Below are 19,691 nucleotides of genomic sequence, written 5' to 3' on the forward strand. Positions count from 1 at the left end.
TTTTTTTTTGGAAAGATAGTGCGATAATATTATGCAACAGCGCGTCTCCACATAATGTCATCACGCTTTCACATTTTACCTTCGCGACTTTACCTCGCATTATCGGTTCATATACTATTGTCTTTAAATACCGATCTACAAGGCGAAGGGGTCTTTGAGGAACCCCGTAATTGTCATATTCTCCACCCTTTCCAGTATGTTCATGTGACTGTATCATGTATGACTAACAAATGAGCCGTGCCATGAGAAAACCAACACAGTGCGTTTGCGACCAGCATGGATCCAGGCCAGCTCGCGCATCCGCGCAGTCTGGTCAGGATCCATGCTGTCCGCTTTCAAAGCCTATTGAAATTGGAGAAACTGTTAGCGAACAGCATGGATCCTGACCAGACTGCGCGGATGCGCAGGCTGGTCTGGATCCATGCTGGTCGCAAACGCACTATGTTGTTTTTCTCATGGCGCGGCTCAAATATTCAGCCTACAACGATGTCCTTTGCAATGTTTCCTTTACCATCTGGTGTGCATAAAACATCAAAACACCCAACTATTGTCGATGTTATATATGGTTTTCAGATAATAAGAAACTAACAACTTTCTCTTGGCTCAGTCATTGAGCCGATGGAAAGTGCAAACGCTGGGAAATTATCTCGTTTTCTAGCCCTTTAAAGTTACACTGAACAGGTAACATTTTCAAAGCTTCAGACAACGATTTCATTCAGTGAACGAGAAATCTTAACTGAAGCACGAGGAAGTTTCAGACATATCTTATTTTCAGCCTTGTCCTGTGTGTTTCCTGCCCATAAGAGACGAAATGTTCATAAGCTCTCGTGACGTACTATACAAATTTGGTGGAGGAAGTATATATTACATGTAGTACAAAATGTGCTGTTTTATGGACTAAATAACAACAAAGATGAACGAGATACCATTTAATGTTCAGTAAATGTACAGAAAAACAAAATAAGAGCGTCATGCATCTGTTACGAAACAATTTACAAAAAAAGTTAAAAAAAAACTGCTTATTGTATCCAGAAAATTTTATTCTATTGGCTGCTGACATATTTAGATAACACAAATGAGGATAATAACGTGCACTCATCTCTAAAATAGATACGTGTTTGTTTCAAGAAATTTTGTTTTGTAAATTTATTAATTCTTTGACAATTACGTGTCAAAATGTTTTTCAGGCAAGAGCACCGTTATCCGCGTTTCCCGCCGTGCATAAGCCAAGACATTCTCCCACCTGCGCTTTTTCGGGCTATCTCCTCACCTGCTGATGTCACACGGGGCACGCCTCTGCTGGAGAGAGGCAACTGCCCATAACTACCCATTAATACTCCCATGGTACCTTGTGCCTTGCGGTAATTATCTTCACCTTCTGTACTAACGCGTGAATGTGGACGGGAAGATGGCGGCGCACTATAATCATGTATAAGTCTATTAATTTGTTTGCCTTTATCAAGTTCAGCGTTTTCTTGCCCTTCTGCTTTCACACGGGGTGCTGCGCGTGCCGAACTTGGCAGCCTGTTTGGGCTATGGACCAGACAATTCATCCGATCTCCTTTGTGTGGTTCTGCAATATTTTCTGCTTCCGGTTTGACACGTGGAGCGGGTCTTGCAGAAGGCGTTTGCTGACCATATTGTTGTAACAGTTTTGCAGCAGGTTTCCCTTCGTGACTTTTTGCAATGTTTTCTGCTTCCGGTTTTACTCTTGGTATTGCACGTGTTGACAAAGGTGTGGCATACTTATGTATGTACTTTTTCATTCGTACTCCTGCACCTAATTCGGCGGTCTTTTCGGCATCGGGTTTAACTCTTGGCGGCGCTCGTTTTGAGCTCGGTAATCTTTTCGGACTGTGAACGATACAATCCATACGACCACCTTTATGCTTCTCTGCATCTTTTTCTGCTTCCGGTTTTACACGCGGTGCCGGTGGCGGAGACGACGGAAGTTGGCCCTGCTTATGAAAAAGTTCTGCCGTGCGACCTCCAGCATGTACTTCCGCAATACCTTGTGCTTCTGGCTTTACCCTTGGAACAGCTTTTGGAGACAAATTTAAGCGAGGGGTCGGTCGTCCACCAATTAGTTTATTTACTGTTCCACGCCCGGCTTGATAATTTGACATAGCTGCCTCGCCTTGACATTTGGGTTCCGGTTTCGGTGTGCGGTTTGTTTTCGCCCCATATTTAAGCTCAAATGATCCTCGAGCCTTGGCAGCGAAACTGTCAGCCTCAGGTTTTACTCTCGGTACCGGTCTTGGTGATGCTGCAGCTTTTTCCGGTTTATAACCGGGATAAGGTCTCGCAGAAACCGTCATTTCCCTGCTCCGATGATAAACTGAAAACAAACGAAGAAAAGTTCAGATTGGGAATTGTCTTTGGTCTTACGAGATTATTCATGTGTTCTTCCGTCTGTTACAAAATACAGTTGACAGCATTTCCTATGATTTTTCTTTACGGACAGATTTTTTTTCATATATGCGTCAACATCTACTTAATTCCAGCGATCATTAAGGTATGTCACCATGCCCTATTTAAAGGTATAGACAGGACTACATAAATCACCAGCCTTGAAATGTGTTCAGATATGAGAACCAAGTACTGGTTGGGAACCATTTTCCGGACAGGACCAGTTTCCGGACACATGTAATATCCGCTTTATTTCGTTGTTATTCATGTAATTGTTTCATCTAGACCAATTAGATGTTTGTTCTTCATGTCTACAACAAATCACCATTTTATAAGGCTGTATAATGTTTGGGTTTTTGATGATAACTCACTTGCGTTTACAAAACAACTTTCTGTCTTAACGGGGCATGAAGATAGCATTGCGCATGCGCAGTAGTTCACACATGCCGAGGTATCAAGTGGGGAAGAACTAATCAAACTACATAATGATTGTCTTCTGATAACATGTTCTACTTTTAATTTCACGCCTAAAGTTACGTAAGATGCAGGGTTGTCGATTTTTGAACTAATTTTATTCTATATCTATTGGAATTATCAAGAATTCGTACAAGACGAAATTCGAGTTTTTTATAGTCAACCTCGGTTTGCTTTCGTAGCTGCTATTGAAAGTCGGGTTATGTTTCATGTGCAATTTTGAAGAGATGAATAATAAAGAAATGTGTAGAAATAGTTTAATTACTTGTTTTGATATCAAATTAACAACAAAACACCGTCAAAATATTTGTCCGGATACTGGTTTACCTGACGGGAAAACTATCTTATTTTAGTGACCCCATTTGAGGCCCCATGGAACCCATATTTTACGTCACAACGCGATGCTGATTACAACATCGGATGTGGAAGGAGCTGAAGTTTGTGCAGTGTGGGCTTCATTTATGTCAAATATTTTTTTGGAGAATAATGGAGCCGAAATATGAAAATGTGTCCGGAAAATGGTTCCCAACCAGTACAGATGCAAATTATGGTTTAAATTTCGTGACAAATTAAATTTATTGACACAGTTTCATAATGCTTTACTTCTGTAAATATAATATTACAAAACTGATACTAAATTCTAATTTCAACATTACATGGCCAACATTCCAATACACTGACCAGTAGTTTCGGCAAAAGTAGTCTCCCTTGAATATACACGGATCGCGGACCCGATAACGTTTATCGATAAACAGTTTTACTATAGATTTGTATAGGAAAATATATTTCAAACATTAAAAACGTAATTTTATCGTTATTTAACAAAATTTTATAACCTCGTGAAGTAATCTTCATTTTTTGCCCTTTATTTCAATATATTTTTTATCGATGTGATACAAAAACTTATTGCTTCCATTTTTGTTTGAAGTTGATGACTATGGTTTCTATGTATTTCTATATAGAAATTTTGAAAAGGTCGGTTATGTCAGGTTTTAAAAGGCTATAAAAACATTTTCTATCAAAATGACATTATTTTATAACCTCGTGAAGTATTCTCCATTGTCTGAACATTGTCTGGGTAATTTTTATTTTAAAATTGAATTATGACAAATTGCTTCCATTTTAATTTGAAAATGAAGTAATCGCAATCTTGAGCACGCTTTTCACAAATATTTACTTGACGGTACGACGACACAAGGCAATGCTTATCAATGTGTTGCATATCTGTTCGAGCATTTTATTTATTTATTTATTTATTTAATATTTATGATTAAAAGTAAAACTTTTTTGAATTGGCAAACTTTAAGTCACATCTTTAATTGGAAATAAATTGGTCTTAAAAAGTCCGCATTAAATTAAAAAGGCAATTAGAATTAATTCTATGTAATTGCTTTACAAGCTGTGTGCCGGTATAATTTTTGACGATATTACAATAAACTTCAATAGTTGAAACATTTCGCGAAAATTTTGTTATGTATGTGCCTAAAATATTACATACAACCATGGCTTCTTTACGTTCACTGATCACTGCGTGAACGTAAAAGTATAAATTATAAATTAATGAATGATGGTCATATTAACTGTGGTGATAATTTGATTTATTTACCCGTGCGTGCATTTCAGTAGAAGATGAAAAAAGGAAACTTATTATTCAAATTGAAAAAAAAAAAGAACAAGTATATATTTATCAAATACAATAATCACTTTCACCGGTATATGACCTTTTTCATTATCATAATATTGGCAGAAATCTTTTATGAAAACAAAGACATTTTTATAACTATATTATTATTCTACATTCCATAAAGGAAAATTAATTCCTACTCTACAAATCTTCATGGTCCACGGGGACCCCTGTTGTGCAAAATTGCCCATCAATTAGCGACTATTACATAATCGCTGATAAGCAGCAGATAGACGGCGGTTTTAGGTTGGTTTATCGTGTAGGACACCTCTTCACAAATGTTTTATGGTCTTACTGCGAATATTGTGAAACAGTGAAGTTTTATTGTAATACAATACTTTTTAATAGCAAATAGATACTTAAGGTTAATTGTAAAATGTAAGATAGTATGTGTTTTAGACAATTATAAAATGTATTGTTTTTTTTTAACAAATGTATGTATAATATAAATGTGCACAAAGATGACTCAAATGAAATGTTGAACTTATATAGTAGTAGATCTAGGCATTTAAAAACACACATGACACTAGAAATTGCCAAAATTTATATCTTCTGTGTTTAATTCAGTTTAGGTTGTATTGTCCAGCTGTTCGAAACTATTCTGGAACAAACTGCTTAACCTTCACCTAAATTTCTTTTATAATTTTCTACACCCATCTAAAATTTTATGCAAAAAAGTATAATAAGTAAAAAAAAAGTACATCTATGATCAATTTGCCGATAAATAATTTAATAAATAAATATCTGTTTTATCGTTTAAGCTATAAGAAGATATATATGGCAGAACATCTCTACTTTATGTCTCAGTTGATGATTTTTATTACAGACGTATTTTGGGGGTAATTAGCATAGCCTGGGGTGTTTATCTTGTCTCCATCCGGTGTATTCGTAAAGGTCCATAAAACATCACGCGTAAAACACTTACAGTCAATATGCAGTAATTGTCAAAATCGAAATTTTCAGGGCGATAAATTAAAAAAAAAAACAACTCGAGAACATAATTTTACAACATTACGTTTCACAGCAAAAAGGGGAAAGGCTTTCAAAAGGGATTTGAAAGAAAAGGAATCGTTTTGTGTGATTTTTTATGTATATCCTTTACCACTGAAAAGTGGCATTTTTTATTTTTATATTTTCGGTCCATGCATTCAACGAAACTTATAACTTCACTCAACATATACAGGACAGAAAATCAACATTACATACGCATGATAAACAAATATTTTTACTGTAAAATCGTACATTTTACTAATTGTTTAATATAATATAATTATTTATAACTCCTGGAACAATGTCGGTCTCTAGCAAAGTCCATAAAATAAAAGAGTTATAAAAATAAATGTTAAAATACAATTAATTACAGTAGCTTAAAGATGTGTTATATTCTGCTTTAATTTGCACACTTCAATAATTCTGTCTAACCAAGATGCGTTGCTCAAAAATGTAGAGCCGAGTTTACCTATAAATGCCAAACAGCAGGTTTATCGATAATTTAGTGTAAAGGGAAACAACTACAACGGCGCACAAGGCAAAAAATCAATACCGACAAGAGTTGCGGTTCTCGTATATTTCACGCTCAAAGTTGGGGATGATATGATTTTTTTTTCTAAGTTTTAATTTCTGAGAAAATTTCTCGTATAATATGTAACAAAAATACATTTTCTTTTATATCTTAACTGGACATTTTTACTGTATAAATGACTATCTTCATGCACCAAAAAAAAGGAAAACATAAAAATCACGGATATCTCATGCTTTTGTCTGTGTTATTTCGATAAAATACCAAGATTTATAGCTTATTTCTAATTAAATATTTTAACAAATATCTTTTCATTTTCTCAGTTCTGATATTCTATATTGTTAGATATAATTGCCTTAGTACACATTTATAAACAGTATAAATATAAACTATCACCCCCCACCCCCAACTCCACCCCCACCCCCACCCCGCCACAAAACACAGCGAGAACCAAATACAGCATTTTCATTACTTTTCCGTCTTTTCCGTCTTCTTGCTTGTAATTTTTCATTGTGTTTTTGCCTTTCCATTAGATATAAAGCAGCTGTTTAGTTTTTACCTGTTGAAACATTTTCATTCGAATTGTCCGATACCGTCCTCAAACATTCAACTTCATATTTAACCCAAAAGACAAGGAGAATTAGTAAGTTACAGATCAGCAGCTGTTCAAGAGGGTGTGCAGTAACAACTCCCGAAAATGCCTTATAAAGTGCACTAAATGATTTGCAATATTGTTCAGTCCGGTCAGAAGTTTGAAACATACAGCTTAAGGTAGCGGAAATGATGTAATGCCATGCAATGTAATGAAGTTCAACTTCGATCATATTAGTAACCCATTTTTCATTTCACTAATCCAAAGAGTTACATAGGATATGTAGAACTACTTTAATTGTGACAACTTTAGTAAACTCCCTGAGTTACCTTGTCATTAGAGCTATTTGCACAAACAATTTGCCAAGATACTTAGAAATAATCCATCCATATATGTCAAAGTTACTGACCGGATAAAACCCAAGTGACGGACTGACGGACACAACGTAAACGATCTAAATCAAACATTTTTCAATACCACCCCGTAGCCTTAACGCACACAACCTTGTCAAATGTGAGGCTAATTTATGTACAATTACAGAAACTTTAAACGATTTGTAAATGAGAAAATAATAAGAAAATTACCAGGCATTTATCCTCGCTGCAAAATATATCTTAACGTTTATAATAATAAAAGATATCCAAGTTCAGTTTTAAAGGCAGGTAAGTTTCCAATACACACTATAGTGTATTTAATGCAGTTTAAAGTAATCGATATTGATCAACATTGGGTGCCTGTTTGCCTAATTGAATAGGTAAGGTGGAATAAATATTTCATTCAAGTAGTACAGATATGTACGTTTATATATAATTCTGCCATGATTCATGCATTTATCGCGTATTTGGGAGATATTAAATCACGTTTTCGACGCCAGAACGTTATACACTAGAAAATCTAAACAAATTGTTTATTTCATTTAAAAAATGTATGGCCACTGAATGATTTGTCATGAATGTGTGTAAAAATATTCTGCTCGATTTAATAATAGTTCACTTTAATGCAGTTTAGAAATTGTTATTCTATGATTGCTCTTCTATGCCTATAGTTCCAAGCCAGTATTTTGAAAAAAAAAATGAAAATGATTTCACGTATTGGAACAGATCTGTGTTGCGTCAGCTTCAGGAAGATTTTAATTTCTTCCAAATTTATTGGTGGAAAAAAGAAACAAAACAAAAACTATAATATCTGTTTGATAAATTATTCTTATAACTGAATTGTAGCATAAGGTACATTCACAAGAAGAAGCTATTTCTTTTAAAATGCAGAGTGCTAACATCTATTGCATGAAAAACTTAAATATCATGTCAACAAAAAGAGACATTTTTGCGAAGAAAGTATTACATGTTTATCTGACTGGATCAAAGCACGAACATTTCAAGGACTAATGAGGCATATTGCAAGCACGACATTCGCATCAACAATAATGTTAAGCATTTCAGAATAAGGTTCAAATATTATGTCACTTCTCACTTAACATTTATATTGAGTACTGATACACCTACTCACACAATAGTGCTCACTGAACACTATTCACGGCACTGCGACTTCTGTTCATACAACGTTTCATATGGAGAGAACATTAAGTGATTAGTGATCACGGCACATGATGTATTTCATTTACATGTTATTTACACTCACTCTACACAGTTAACTGAGTAATGTTCATGGCACGTGGACTTCTCCTCACTGAACAGGGCTCACCAAGTAGATTTCACAGTACCAGGAACACTACTAACTCACCAATACTCACTCATTTATCCTGTTTTACTCACTGATCTTTGATCCTTTGGTAGAGTTCACTGCGTTTTAAGGTATACTCGCTGAACAGCGCTCACTGAGAGTTTTGTTCACGGCATTGACAGTTCTACTCACACAACAGTGCTTACTGAGATAACAGTCCTTAGAAGGGTTTACGGCACTTTGAGTACTTTTTTCAGAAGAATGAACACTGAGTTATATTCACAACACCAGAAGTTCTACTCACACGTTATTGCTCATCTAGAGGTGTTCACACACTCAACAGAGCTCACTGACTTACATGCATGTTCACGGCACTTGAAGTTCTACTCACACAACTTTGGTCATCTAGAAGTGTTCTCGGCATTGAGACTTCACACTCAGCAGAGCTCATCGAGTTATATTCGAGGCACCAGAAGATTTGTTCCCACAATATTGCTCATGTAGAAGTGTCCATGACACTCAACCGTGTTCACAACTCTTGGCGTGGTACTCACATACTGATACTGTTCACCGACTTGTCATAATGACTCTGTGTGTTCTTCTCACTGAAAATGCTTATTATAAATGAAGAGTATTCATGACACGAAGGATACTTCTCACACAACAGTTTCTATAATAGTAGTGCGGATGGAAGCTGGAGTTCTTCTCGGCCAACATCTCTTACTGAATGCCGTACACGACACTGGGAGTACTAGTCACACAACAGTACACACTAAGTCTTCTTTACGTTACTTGGAGTGTTACTCTGATGTTACAATGTAAATTGAGGTGTTTTCAAGACACTGGGAGTACAGCTCACACATCATTTCTCAATGAGTGATGTCAGTGACACTGGCAACAATTCTTACCGAGGGAATGAAAATACTAGTACTACATATAAAACAACGCTCACTAAGTTGTTTTTATTGAAAAATAGTCCTGGATATGGAAATTCTACACACAAAACAATGCTCACCGAGTGGTGTTCATGACAATACTGCATACAACACAATGCTCACTGGGTAACATTAATGGAAATAGAAATTCTACACACAAAACAACGCTCACATGGTAGCACTTAGTCTAATGGAAGCAAAAATTCTGCACACTAAACAACGTTCACTGGGTAGCATTAATGGAAATAGAAATTCTACACACAAAACAACGCTCACTGAGCATCACTAATGGAAATAAAAATACTACACATTAAAAACAACTGATCGTTGAAGAAATTAAAATGATTCTCATTTAAATCTGTAAATAAGATAAAAACGGGCGTCGATAAAAAAAAATACGTGAATTAATGTATGGTTTTTCGGAATCTTTTAGTTCTTAAAATAACAAAAATCTTCAAATGAAAAGTCAGTATTCAAATACGGGTATCTAGCGGTTTTATAATAGTAACAGTAATAGTGGATATTTTCACTTATGTTTGAATACAAGATTCTTTCACTGGTTGTAGATGCAGGTCGAAAGATCCAAGCTCGAGTGTAACTGTAAATGAGGCACTGCCGAGTTACCCCGTGAACAATTACACGAGAGCCGGGTATTCCCACCTGCACTTATAACCAGTGATAGAATCTTTTTCTTGCATGCCATATTCTACACATAACGGTAAAATAGAATCAAATAAAGCGCAGGTTTTGTTTTATCATCTTCAATGAAACGTTTTTTTTTTATTTTCGAAAAATATCGTATGTGGAATAACGAAGAACTAACAAGGTATTTAATTTTTATTCGGTTCTATGTAAAAATAATGATTACTGCACGAAATTACTACATAGATGTAGTTCGTTATATGTTATTTACAGCACGAGAGTCATCATGTAAGATGGAGATTCCCAGCACAGGTGAAATCACCAGAAATCGGAAATGCCAGTCCAGTATGTAACAAGTCGAAAGATTTCCTGCGGCCAGAAGTTATACAAACCAGAAATTGTTATGGATGTATATATGTGTGACCACTCAGCCTAAAAAGTAACTTATGGGTGAATAACGTTCTTGTTTTTTTTCGTTTTATTACACCATTACGCTTTAATGTAGGAAATATTACTCAGTTCTACATGATTTACAAGTAGATCAATGAAATATGTATTTCTTAATTCTGAAAGTAACTGTTTTAAGCAAAAATAACTATATTTTCCTTTCATGTATAACATAACTTTTAGCTCAACAGGTTTACATTCCTTGGCTATATTGAAATACTTTACAAGAGCTTTCACAAATTTGATCATGCCTTCACCAGCACTTCGTTGACAACACAGGACCATACTCTAGGAAACTGAGGAGAAATTAACACAAAAATCCTTATGCACAACTAGGTATCAATATTAATCATTGCTGAAAGTTTGAATAAATTATATGAAATTAATAAATGAGGAATTCAGGTCACAAATATTTTACTATATATCATATAGAGTGCCAGCTATATTGCTAAAACGGCGTTCCATAAATGCGATAAGCCAATCGCATATCGGTAAAAAGTCACGTGAAATCACTCAGTCCCCATGTGCTATACTACTTGTTGTATTCCAATATGCCGCAGGTAACAACATTTACTGGTGATTCAACATATTTGTAAATGCTATTTCAATTGACCATGCTACTATGTGTATTTTATCACATGTTGGTAAAATTTTTTCAAACTATTTTGAGTTTTTATTTTTATTCTTCATCTGTTTAACTGCGAATTCTTCAATGGTCATGCCTGTAGAAGTTTCCCAGTCGTTGCTTGAAGCTGAACTCGAATTTTTGGAGTAGCGGCCGTCACTTCTATAAAAGATAAATTGAAATTATCACATTACACACCAAGAGCTCCGCCTTATGGGGCATAATACGCTCATTCGTAAGAATAATAGGTCAGAGCAGTAAAATGGGCATTAAAAACAACAATATGTTTTGAGGTGTGTTGGCTAGAATGTGTTTGGATGTGGAAGTGCAGGGTGTGCATGACGGATACTAAGATAGAATGACTTAACAGAAAGTAAAACAAATAGATCCCTGTGACCTTGACCTGCGAACCACTGACCTAAATTATTATTAGGGATCTTCCTCCATTGAAACTTAGTCATTGCAAAAAAGTCAAAAGCTGCCACTGTTATATATCCTCACGTGTGGCCCCGGGTACGAAAAAATAATCAAAAGTCAGGCCCCTATGACCTTGGCCTTTGGGCCTCTGGTCCCAAAATCAGTAGGGATCTTCCTCTAGTGGTACTCCATCATTATGTGAAGCTTGAAAGCTGCAGCTGTTATACACAGGGCACCATTTTCAGTCTCCGGGTCATTACGAACTTGACCTACTACCTTTTGACCACACAAAAATAGGGATCCTCCTCAAAAGGTGCTTAGTCATCGTATAAAGTTTGAAAGCTGTTATATACCTCCTGATTTATAACCCGTAAACGAAAAACAAAGCATAATAAAAAACAACAAGAAATTAATTAAAGTCCCTGAGACCTTGACCTTTGAGCTACTTATCCCAGAACCAATAGGGATCTTCCACTGGTGGTACCAAATTAACGTTTAAAGATTGAATGCCGTATATGTTATGTTTTATGATTTTTGAGTCCGGAAACTATTTTTAGTCTCTTGACCACTATGACCTTGCCCCCTCTCCCTCCCCCTCCGCAAAGAAAAAAATAAATAAGTAAAAAAAAATAAGGACCCTATTCAACCTTATATTTGAATACTTGAATACTATGTATATGAAAATGTTGAAGGACGGACATCACCATTCCATAATACGTCCATTTGATCAAAATGGGCATGCAACTTTGTCTATCTTCCTTATCGTTAAACAATTCTTCTACATTCACATAATTCGGCAGGACTATTATAGTACCCAGTGTAATATGTTCATTTTCCTTTGTCCTGGTCCGATCACGACACGTAATTTGCAGGGTGATATAAAATAGTCTTCATTCTGTGTATATTGATATCTTTATTTATTAATATCTTTATTATTATAAGGATATTTCTTTAGGCGCCATGAGGTGTAAAATTTCAGTGCACAGCAAACTTTACCAAATTCAGAGAACACATGTGAAAACTAATTTTGCCGTTCAAAACTGCGTATACATTTGTAATTACATCTTGATATCTAATCAGACTATATTTTTGGAATTTACTATACTCTGACATGGTGACCGAAGTTATCTTGTATTAATTTATGCTTTATAACGTCCCAAAATTCAACTGTAAGTGGGACTATACATACACACAATTTATATAAACGTGTTAAAATACACTAAACAGCCGTGTTCTCCACTTCCAATATTAATAGATTGTCTTTTATATATTTTATAAAATAAAACTTGTCACAGCAATGGCGGTCGTCACCGCAGTCGTTCAAAGTTCATATTCGCATTTTTGTATTTTGTTTTTGTATATTAATTAAAGATACTTTCAGATTTTCAGCTTCCGTCTTTACGTCTACCTCCTGCAAGGCGCCGTCGCCGTACGTGTAATCTCCTCTTTTACCATTATTCCAACGAACCTAATGAAAATGAAAAGGTGTCATTAGCATAGATGCAATTTTTCATACTGCATTTGGACTGTAAAAAACAGGTAACGGGAAACATTTCAAAACTGAGTAGTGTTTTTCAAAGGTGGTCTCTGCCCCTGGTTTGACTGTCTTTAATCAAACTGAGCGAAACAGGAGCGCATTTGTGTAAACGAGGATTGTTAAACATATTTTGCGTTGTCTAAGTATAATACACTGAGATAATTATCTTATGTATATTGATTCAAAGAGACACCCGTGGTTGTTAATGTGTATAATAAAATCAAAGCCCTGAAAGGACTGATAGCCAGTGCTTTATATTGAGTGATATTTCAACCGATACACCTGAAGAATCAACATTGTGCATAGACCAGTCATGATTTGAAAATGTTGGTAGAGGTCCACTAGACAATAGTACATGCCAAATATCTAAGCTCTATGCATTGTGGTTCAAGACAAGAAGTTTTCCCTATAAAACTCTATGTAAAACTAAGTTTGCCCCAGGGTGGAGCCAGTTTCAACCCTAACCCTAACCCTAAACCCTAACCCTAAAGCGGAGTGATTCTGAATATTTCGAATGTGAATATAATGTTCATAATTATTCTAGAATCCGTTGCTGCTTGTTTTTGTTGTTTAAAATAGTAGCCCTTAGTTGCTCACACACTCACACAATACCAAGATTATGAAAAATAAATATGGGACCATTTTTTTTTACACGTTCAAACTATTTGTGTGATGCGGTCACATACAAGTAGAAGGAAAACTCAAATGACGCGAGGTTGAAACTTGGTAGTTGATTTAGAGCTATAAAGTGACCAGTAACACATTTGTCCTTCGGCGCTAGGACTTGTATATCTGCATTGGATGAAGAACAACACTAGTACATATTACATTTACTGTCGCAAACGAGTTCACCTCCATGAGGGGTAGGTGGTCTACGAATGTGCACATCGCAAACTATATATCAAAATGTTTGCAAGAGTCTTAAGTTTCCAAAACCAGTTGATGCCAGAATGCAAGTGATGGGCAAAGTGCTCAAATTCAAGATGGCCGCCAATATGGCTGCCGAAAATTAAAAATCATACTATACATATTGACTGGACAATATATTTCAAATTTAAAGGCATCGTCCTAGACTTATACTGGTTTCTGTTGCAGAATAGATTAAAACATAGTTTATTTCATCTTTAAGTAAATTGAAATATATTCTTACAAAATATGATGGATTTTGCATGCAAAACGATCAGAAAAAATCGTTGTTTTACATACATTCTTTTAATAATTCTACCACTTTTAATTGCTTGGTTATATTTTACAAGTTTTATGCTTTATTATGTTCAGAATTTCATAAACTATATCATAAGTATTTGTAATGACAACTTTTAATTAAAGTATTATCTGTTAATCCAACAATCAAGGGCTAAGTAAACAGCTTAGTGGGTGGGGTAAATCTATGTACACTTACATATAATATGTGTAATACTTTAAAATCCATATTAAGTAAAGGTGCAGGTTTTTTAAAGTGCATTTGTTTTCTTGACGGAACAAATACGTGAAAAAGAACTATTACATGAATAAAATGTGGCATATATACCGACATTTTTAAGACTAAGTTACATAACTGGTGTGGGTAATCAGTAAATGATGAAAATATATCATTTTCACATTATGACACGGCTCAATCTTGAAGTAAACATATGTTCGTTAAAAGTAATTAAAACAGGCTGAAATGTAAATTCGAAGATTAAAACAGCATTTAATAGAATATTTCTTTAGCAATTACATAAAATACTGAAACTTATTTACTGTTGGCTAGTCATTTTCTTGTAAAAAGAGAATGTAAAACTGATTAATATACAACATACATAATAATGTCTTCGACATTTTATGTTCAGTTGTAAGCTTGTAAGCTTGTGTGATATGATAATATCAGTAAAATATGGAATACTGCTCTGCAATGACATCTTTTTAAGATTTCAATAAACAATATTTAGAATGTTATTAAATTCTAAAAAAAAACAACAACAACAAAACAACATACATTGAACACATATTGATTGATACAAACTGACACAATATGATTTAAGTAATCTACATGTAAGTCATGGTTTTGAAAAATCAACATCTTAATTTTATTTATTTGTTATTTAAGACAGCATATGTTTTCTCATTCTTTGTAGTATGAGGTAATTATAGCAGAACAAAATGTAGAAAAGCCTTAAATTGAAGAAGGTCTTTGAGAACATATGCATGAAGCTATCTAGGCACTTTTTAATGGGGTATCATTGTATACATCAAATACGTACAACTCATACATAAAATGTATTTCCGATTTAAAGTTTACTTGTAAGAAGTAAGTTGTGTCTGTAGAAATAAAATGCTTACTTATATCTATAGAAATGAGTCCATCTTTGGGATCGCATCACGCGAATATTCAGAGGGGCCAAGCCCTCGCCTCCCGTATGTCTGATCCAGCAATGCATACATCTTCGAACCTTACGGGTGGCACGAGGGATCATTCCCCTTATCCAAATACAAATGAAAAGAGTTCATCTTTGGTATCGCATCACGCGAATATTATGAGGGGCCGAGGCCCCGCCTCCCGTATGTCTGAACCGACGGGTCAAGCAGTATCGAACCTCTATGCTGGCAAAGTGTGCCAGACTCCTGCTACATATAAACCAGTTCTGACTATGGCATCAAGATGTACTGGGGGACAAGTACCTCCACATGGTACAAATACGCCCGCATCCGTGTCTTAGTAGTGGTACCGGGGGCAAGTACCTCCACCTGGTACGAATACGCCCTCATCAGCTTTTGTGTCATATTATCTTTTGGGTGGTTCCGGGGAACGTGCCCCGCAACATGGTATAATTGTACCAGCATCCAAGTATATGCCGCTATATCCTATGAGTGGGAGTGGGGAACTTGACCATCATCATGGTACAGCTGTACCAGTTTAACAATCTCAGGCTGAAATATGGAATAGGCTGTGTCCGCCCGACATAAAACAGTCCACTTTGGCACGACCGCCCAATTATATGGAGAAGCAGGACTGCAGGGCCCTACAACTGGTTTAAATGTGCCAGGAACTATGCCCGCACTACATCCTACAGGTGGCCCTTGGGATCAGTCCCGTCCACCTGACGGGGGCCAGAATGCTATTGCTAGACCACCCTACCATATGGGTAGCACAGGCGACCACCCCCTCCTATTGACACAAATGTACCCGCAACAGTTTCTGCACCAAAACCCACAAGTGACATTTGGAATAATATCCATCCACCTGATCAAAACGCTCTGGTTCGACAACCCTACCCTATGGTTGACACAGGGGCTCAGGCCCCTAGAATTAGTACAAATATACCGGCTATGGCTCCTGTATCACATCTCACCGGTGGAACAAACGGTGGTTCGAACCTTTCCACATGGAGCTAGTGACCATGTTGTTGCACAAACACCCTACTGTATGAGTGGCACACTTAGTACAAATATACAAGCTCCCTCTCGCGTAGCACAACCCAGAGGTGGTTATTTGTGTCAACCCCTGGCACCCGGAATGGGTTTCGTTGGAGTTCAATCCATTCCAACTAGTATAGCTTGGTCCGGTCTACCCTCAATCCCAGATACTACAGTTGCTGCACTGCCATCTTACCATACGACTGCGTCCTTTGCGCAAATGCCCGCCAATATATCTTTAGTGGCCTCGACACCATACACTATGGCTGCTTCAATGCCACTTGATGCCGTTGCTACTCCCATGATCCGCACCCAGCTTATGCAAATGTGCATGCTAGGGCACCGTTCCAAGTGCCTGCCACAAGGACACAGATCTTACCCAGTGTAAATGAGTCGATTGCGGCTCAGATCATGTACCCTTGGGGAGGTTCTGGTCTGTTATATTCGGATTCAAGAGATACAACGCCTTATGAACATCAAGTCAGTGCTGTGGCTCTAGTCAATTTACCAACCAATGGTTCCATCTTGAACCATGAAACCTGGGCCCCCAATCGGCTATTTGGGACTCAACAGCAGGCGCCTTACGTGCTCCCCAGTAATTCTGGTTTGCATGACTATAATAGCTCGGGTGTGCGGTTTATGAACCAAAATGGGATTGCTCTCGCACAACCTTCTGCAAGACTAAAAGAAAATTCCAAGAAGAGACTTAAAGCTGCCAAAACTGCCACTATATGATGGCACTTCAAGTTGGCGAAACTTCCGTCGTAAGTTTGAAACATACGCACGTTATAATAAATGGGAGAAGAACAGAGCAAATTTCATATAGAATTGAACCTTTCCGGGAAGGCGGGGGAGTTCTTCTCAAACTCAATCACACGTAGGGCTAACATCTCCTATGCAGAACTAATTATAGAATTGGAACGGATTTTTGAGGCTTTAACCCCCACGCCCCACTAAAAGATATCTAGTCCAGCTTCAGTCTGCTACACAATGCCCCGATGAGAGCCTTGACGACTTGTCAGATAGGGTGTTAGAATTGGCCACTAAGGCATTTCCATCCGTTGACCAGGCATTGACAGAATCACAGGCTGTAACCTGTTTTTGTTATGGAATGCGGGACGTAAGTGTAGCTGAACATGTGATCCATCTCAAACTAAAATACGCTCGTGCTTAGAACGTGCTAAGGAATTTCAACAGTGCCATAATGCGTTACAGGGCAATCTGTCTCCGCATAAGGAATGTCCAAATATTAGGGCTACTAGGGAGTCAATTCCCAGACGTTCATAGAGGCTTCCTCCAGTACAGACTCGGATAGTTCAAGTCCGACTATTAGTTCTAAAGTCGCTCCAACCCCAACGCAACATACCCTCTCAGAGTTACTAAATAGTATGATTAAAGTCCAGGAGACCGCTAGCAAAAGCCAACTTAAATACCAAGAAAACGCTACCGACTGAGCTTACCGCCAAAGTTGATCAATCATTGTACCCCTCTCCGTATAGTCCCGGAAGCAATAAGTATCGGGAAAACAGTCCGGGTAGATCAGGTAGTCCTAGTCGGAATGGGGGAGGCTGCTTTAATTGTGGGGGGAATCACTGGCTGTAGAATCGTACTTTGCCTAGATCTCCAGCGAGATGCTTTAATTGTCAGGGAGATCACCTGAGAAGAGATTGTCCTGAACTGAAGGATCAGTGATTCTCCGACTGACCAGAGGGTCACTTTTCAAGAGTAAACAATATTTCAAATAACTAGGAGTCTTAGTTTTATATTTATATTTTGATGTACACAGGGGAGTACCCTTGTAAATTTTACATGATGTAGGTGAAATTTTACAACCGATGAATTCAGAATATATAAAACAGGGGAGGTTACACTTGTAATTGTATATAATGTACATGAATTGCCTATTTTATGACTGGTCAGTTTAGATGTTTAACAAAGGGGAGATTATCCTTGTAAATTTTATATGATGTAAGATATTAAACCAGGGAGGTTACCATTTTGTATAGTGTATGTTCTCAAGGATCAATTTCTCCCTGCATTTACCACATGGTTGGTAGGGAATGTCCAGGCCATTTTGAGTATTCACCAGATCATCGACTGGAAATAATAAATTCCCGATAGTTTGTTTATGCTGGAGTCGAATGCTCAGTATTTTGTCCTATGGGGTTTTTTTCGATTTGGTAGCCCACATTTTTTGGGCATTTTGTCCCATGGGGTTTTCAGATTTGGCAGCCAACATTTGTTGGGCATTTTGTCCATTAGGTTTTCCGATTTGGCAGCCCACATTTGTTTGGCATTTTGTCCCATGGGGTTTTCAGATTTGGCAGCCCACATTTGTTGGGCAGTTTGTCCCATGGTGTTTCCAGATTTGGCAGCTAACATTTGTTGGGCATGACTGCCCAGACAGTGGCAGACATTATTGGAACGAGCACAACGGGTGTTTTGACCCTAACAGCCAAAAGTACTCAGGCCCTGTATTTATGCAGTGTTTATTTACTGTGTATAGTAGTCGCAACTTGACCGCGATGGTTGACCTTAGGCTATTTATTCATATCGATTATTTCATTGTAGAAATCAAGGGTGCTTAGAGTAGCCGTGTATATTTATATGGAATTAGTTTGTATACAGTGCAGTATCAAAGTATATTTATTTACATTTTATCAGTTAAAACTTTCCAATACACTAATTTATATTTACGCAAATTTGTATTTCCTTTTTCTCGTGCAGCTCGTGTTTTACGTACACTCCTTTTCAATAATAGGTTGTGCCTTATCATGTATTATAATGCAAAGGTCAACCATCGGGGTCAAGTTGCGTCCACTATATTTGGTGTAGGGGAAAGATTCATTTAATCAATATTTACATTTATAACCTATATCTGGTATGGATGTATATACCTGTGTTCTGTTTCGTTTATTTTATAAATATCAAAAAAGATTGCAGTTTACTCTATAAATCGCAATGCAATTAAATAATCAACATAATGTACGACTGCTATAACGCGAAGAAATCAACAAGCTATAGCAGAGTCTTCAAAGGTGTTGCTGCCGGTATAAAATATAAATCATAGAAAAAACATTGCGGCAGCCATCTTGGCGGCCATTTTTAAATAAACTTGGTACGTTTGGTTTAAATATATATTTCGTAGTTCATACATTGTTTTGATAATGAAACTATAGTAGGATGTATACATAACTGAAGATGATTATCAATTAATTTTTTTATTTTACCTGTTATTAGATATATTCTATATTGAATTACCCCCCTCCATTTAAATATATATATTATCAATAATTTGAATGTATCCTTTAACAAAATAATAATGTTATTACAA

General features: G+C 36.7%; 2 protein-coding genes across 5 annotated transcripts in view; both read right to left on the reverse strand.

The window, feature by feature from the left end:
• Nucleotides 1–916: 916 nt before the first annotated feature.
• LOC123555564 (uncharacterized) lies at nucleotides 917–7,422 on the reverse strand. 3 transcript variants are annotated; one of them, XM_045346171.2, is made up of 2 exons: nucleotides 7,263–7,422; nucleotides 917–2,338 (listed from the first exon to the last, which is right to left on the reverse strand). In XM_045346171.2, the coding sequence occupies exons 1-2, from the start codon at nucleotides 7,267–7,269 to the stop codon at nucleotides 1,200–1,202; spliced, it is 1,146 nt and encodes a 381-aa protein (XP_045202106.2). In that variant the 5' UTR covers nucleotides 7,270–7,422; the 3' UTR covers nucleotides 917–1,199. The 3 variants fall into 3 exon arrangements, with proteins under 3 accessions (XP_045202106.2, XP_045202105.2, XP_045202107.2); XM_045346170.2 differs by lacking the exon at nucleotides 7,263–7,422 and adding an exon at nucleotides 7,088–7,181; XM_045346172.2 differs by lacking the exon at nucleotides 7,263–7,422 and adding an exon at nucleotides 7,008–7,122.
• Nucleotides 7,423–9,305: 1,883 nt separating this feature from the next.
• Nucleotides 9,306–19,691, reverse strand: part of LOC123554781 (uncharacterized) — a 44,928-nt gene continuing 34,542 nt past the window's right edge. Inside the window, exons 19-20 of one of the 2 annotated variants that reach the window (XM_045345127.2) lie at nucleotides 12,804–12,892; nucleotides 9,306–11,169 (exon numbers count right to left, since the gene is read on the reverse strand). In XM_045345127.2, the coding sequence (XP_045201062.2) occupies nucleotides 11,043–11,169; nucleotides 12,804–12,892 (216 nt within the window). In that variant the 3' untranslated portion in view covers nucleotides 9,306–11,042. Of the gene's footprint in view, nucleotides 11,170–12,799; nucleotides 12,893–19,691 lie in introns of both variants that reach the window. The other variant, XM_045345128.2, reaches the window with a different exon arrangement.

This window comes from Mercenaria mercenaria, chromosome 7 (assembly GCF_021730395.1).
Source record: "Mercenaria mercenaria strain notata chromosome 7, MADL_Memer_1, whole genome shotgun sequence".
Lineage (NCBI taxonomy): Eukaryota > Metazoa > Mollusca > Bivalvia > Venerida > Veneridae > Mercenaria > Mercenaria mercenaria.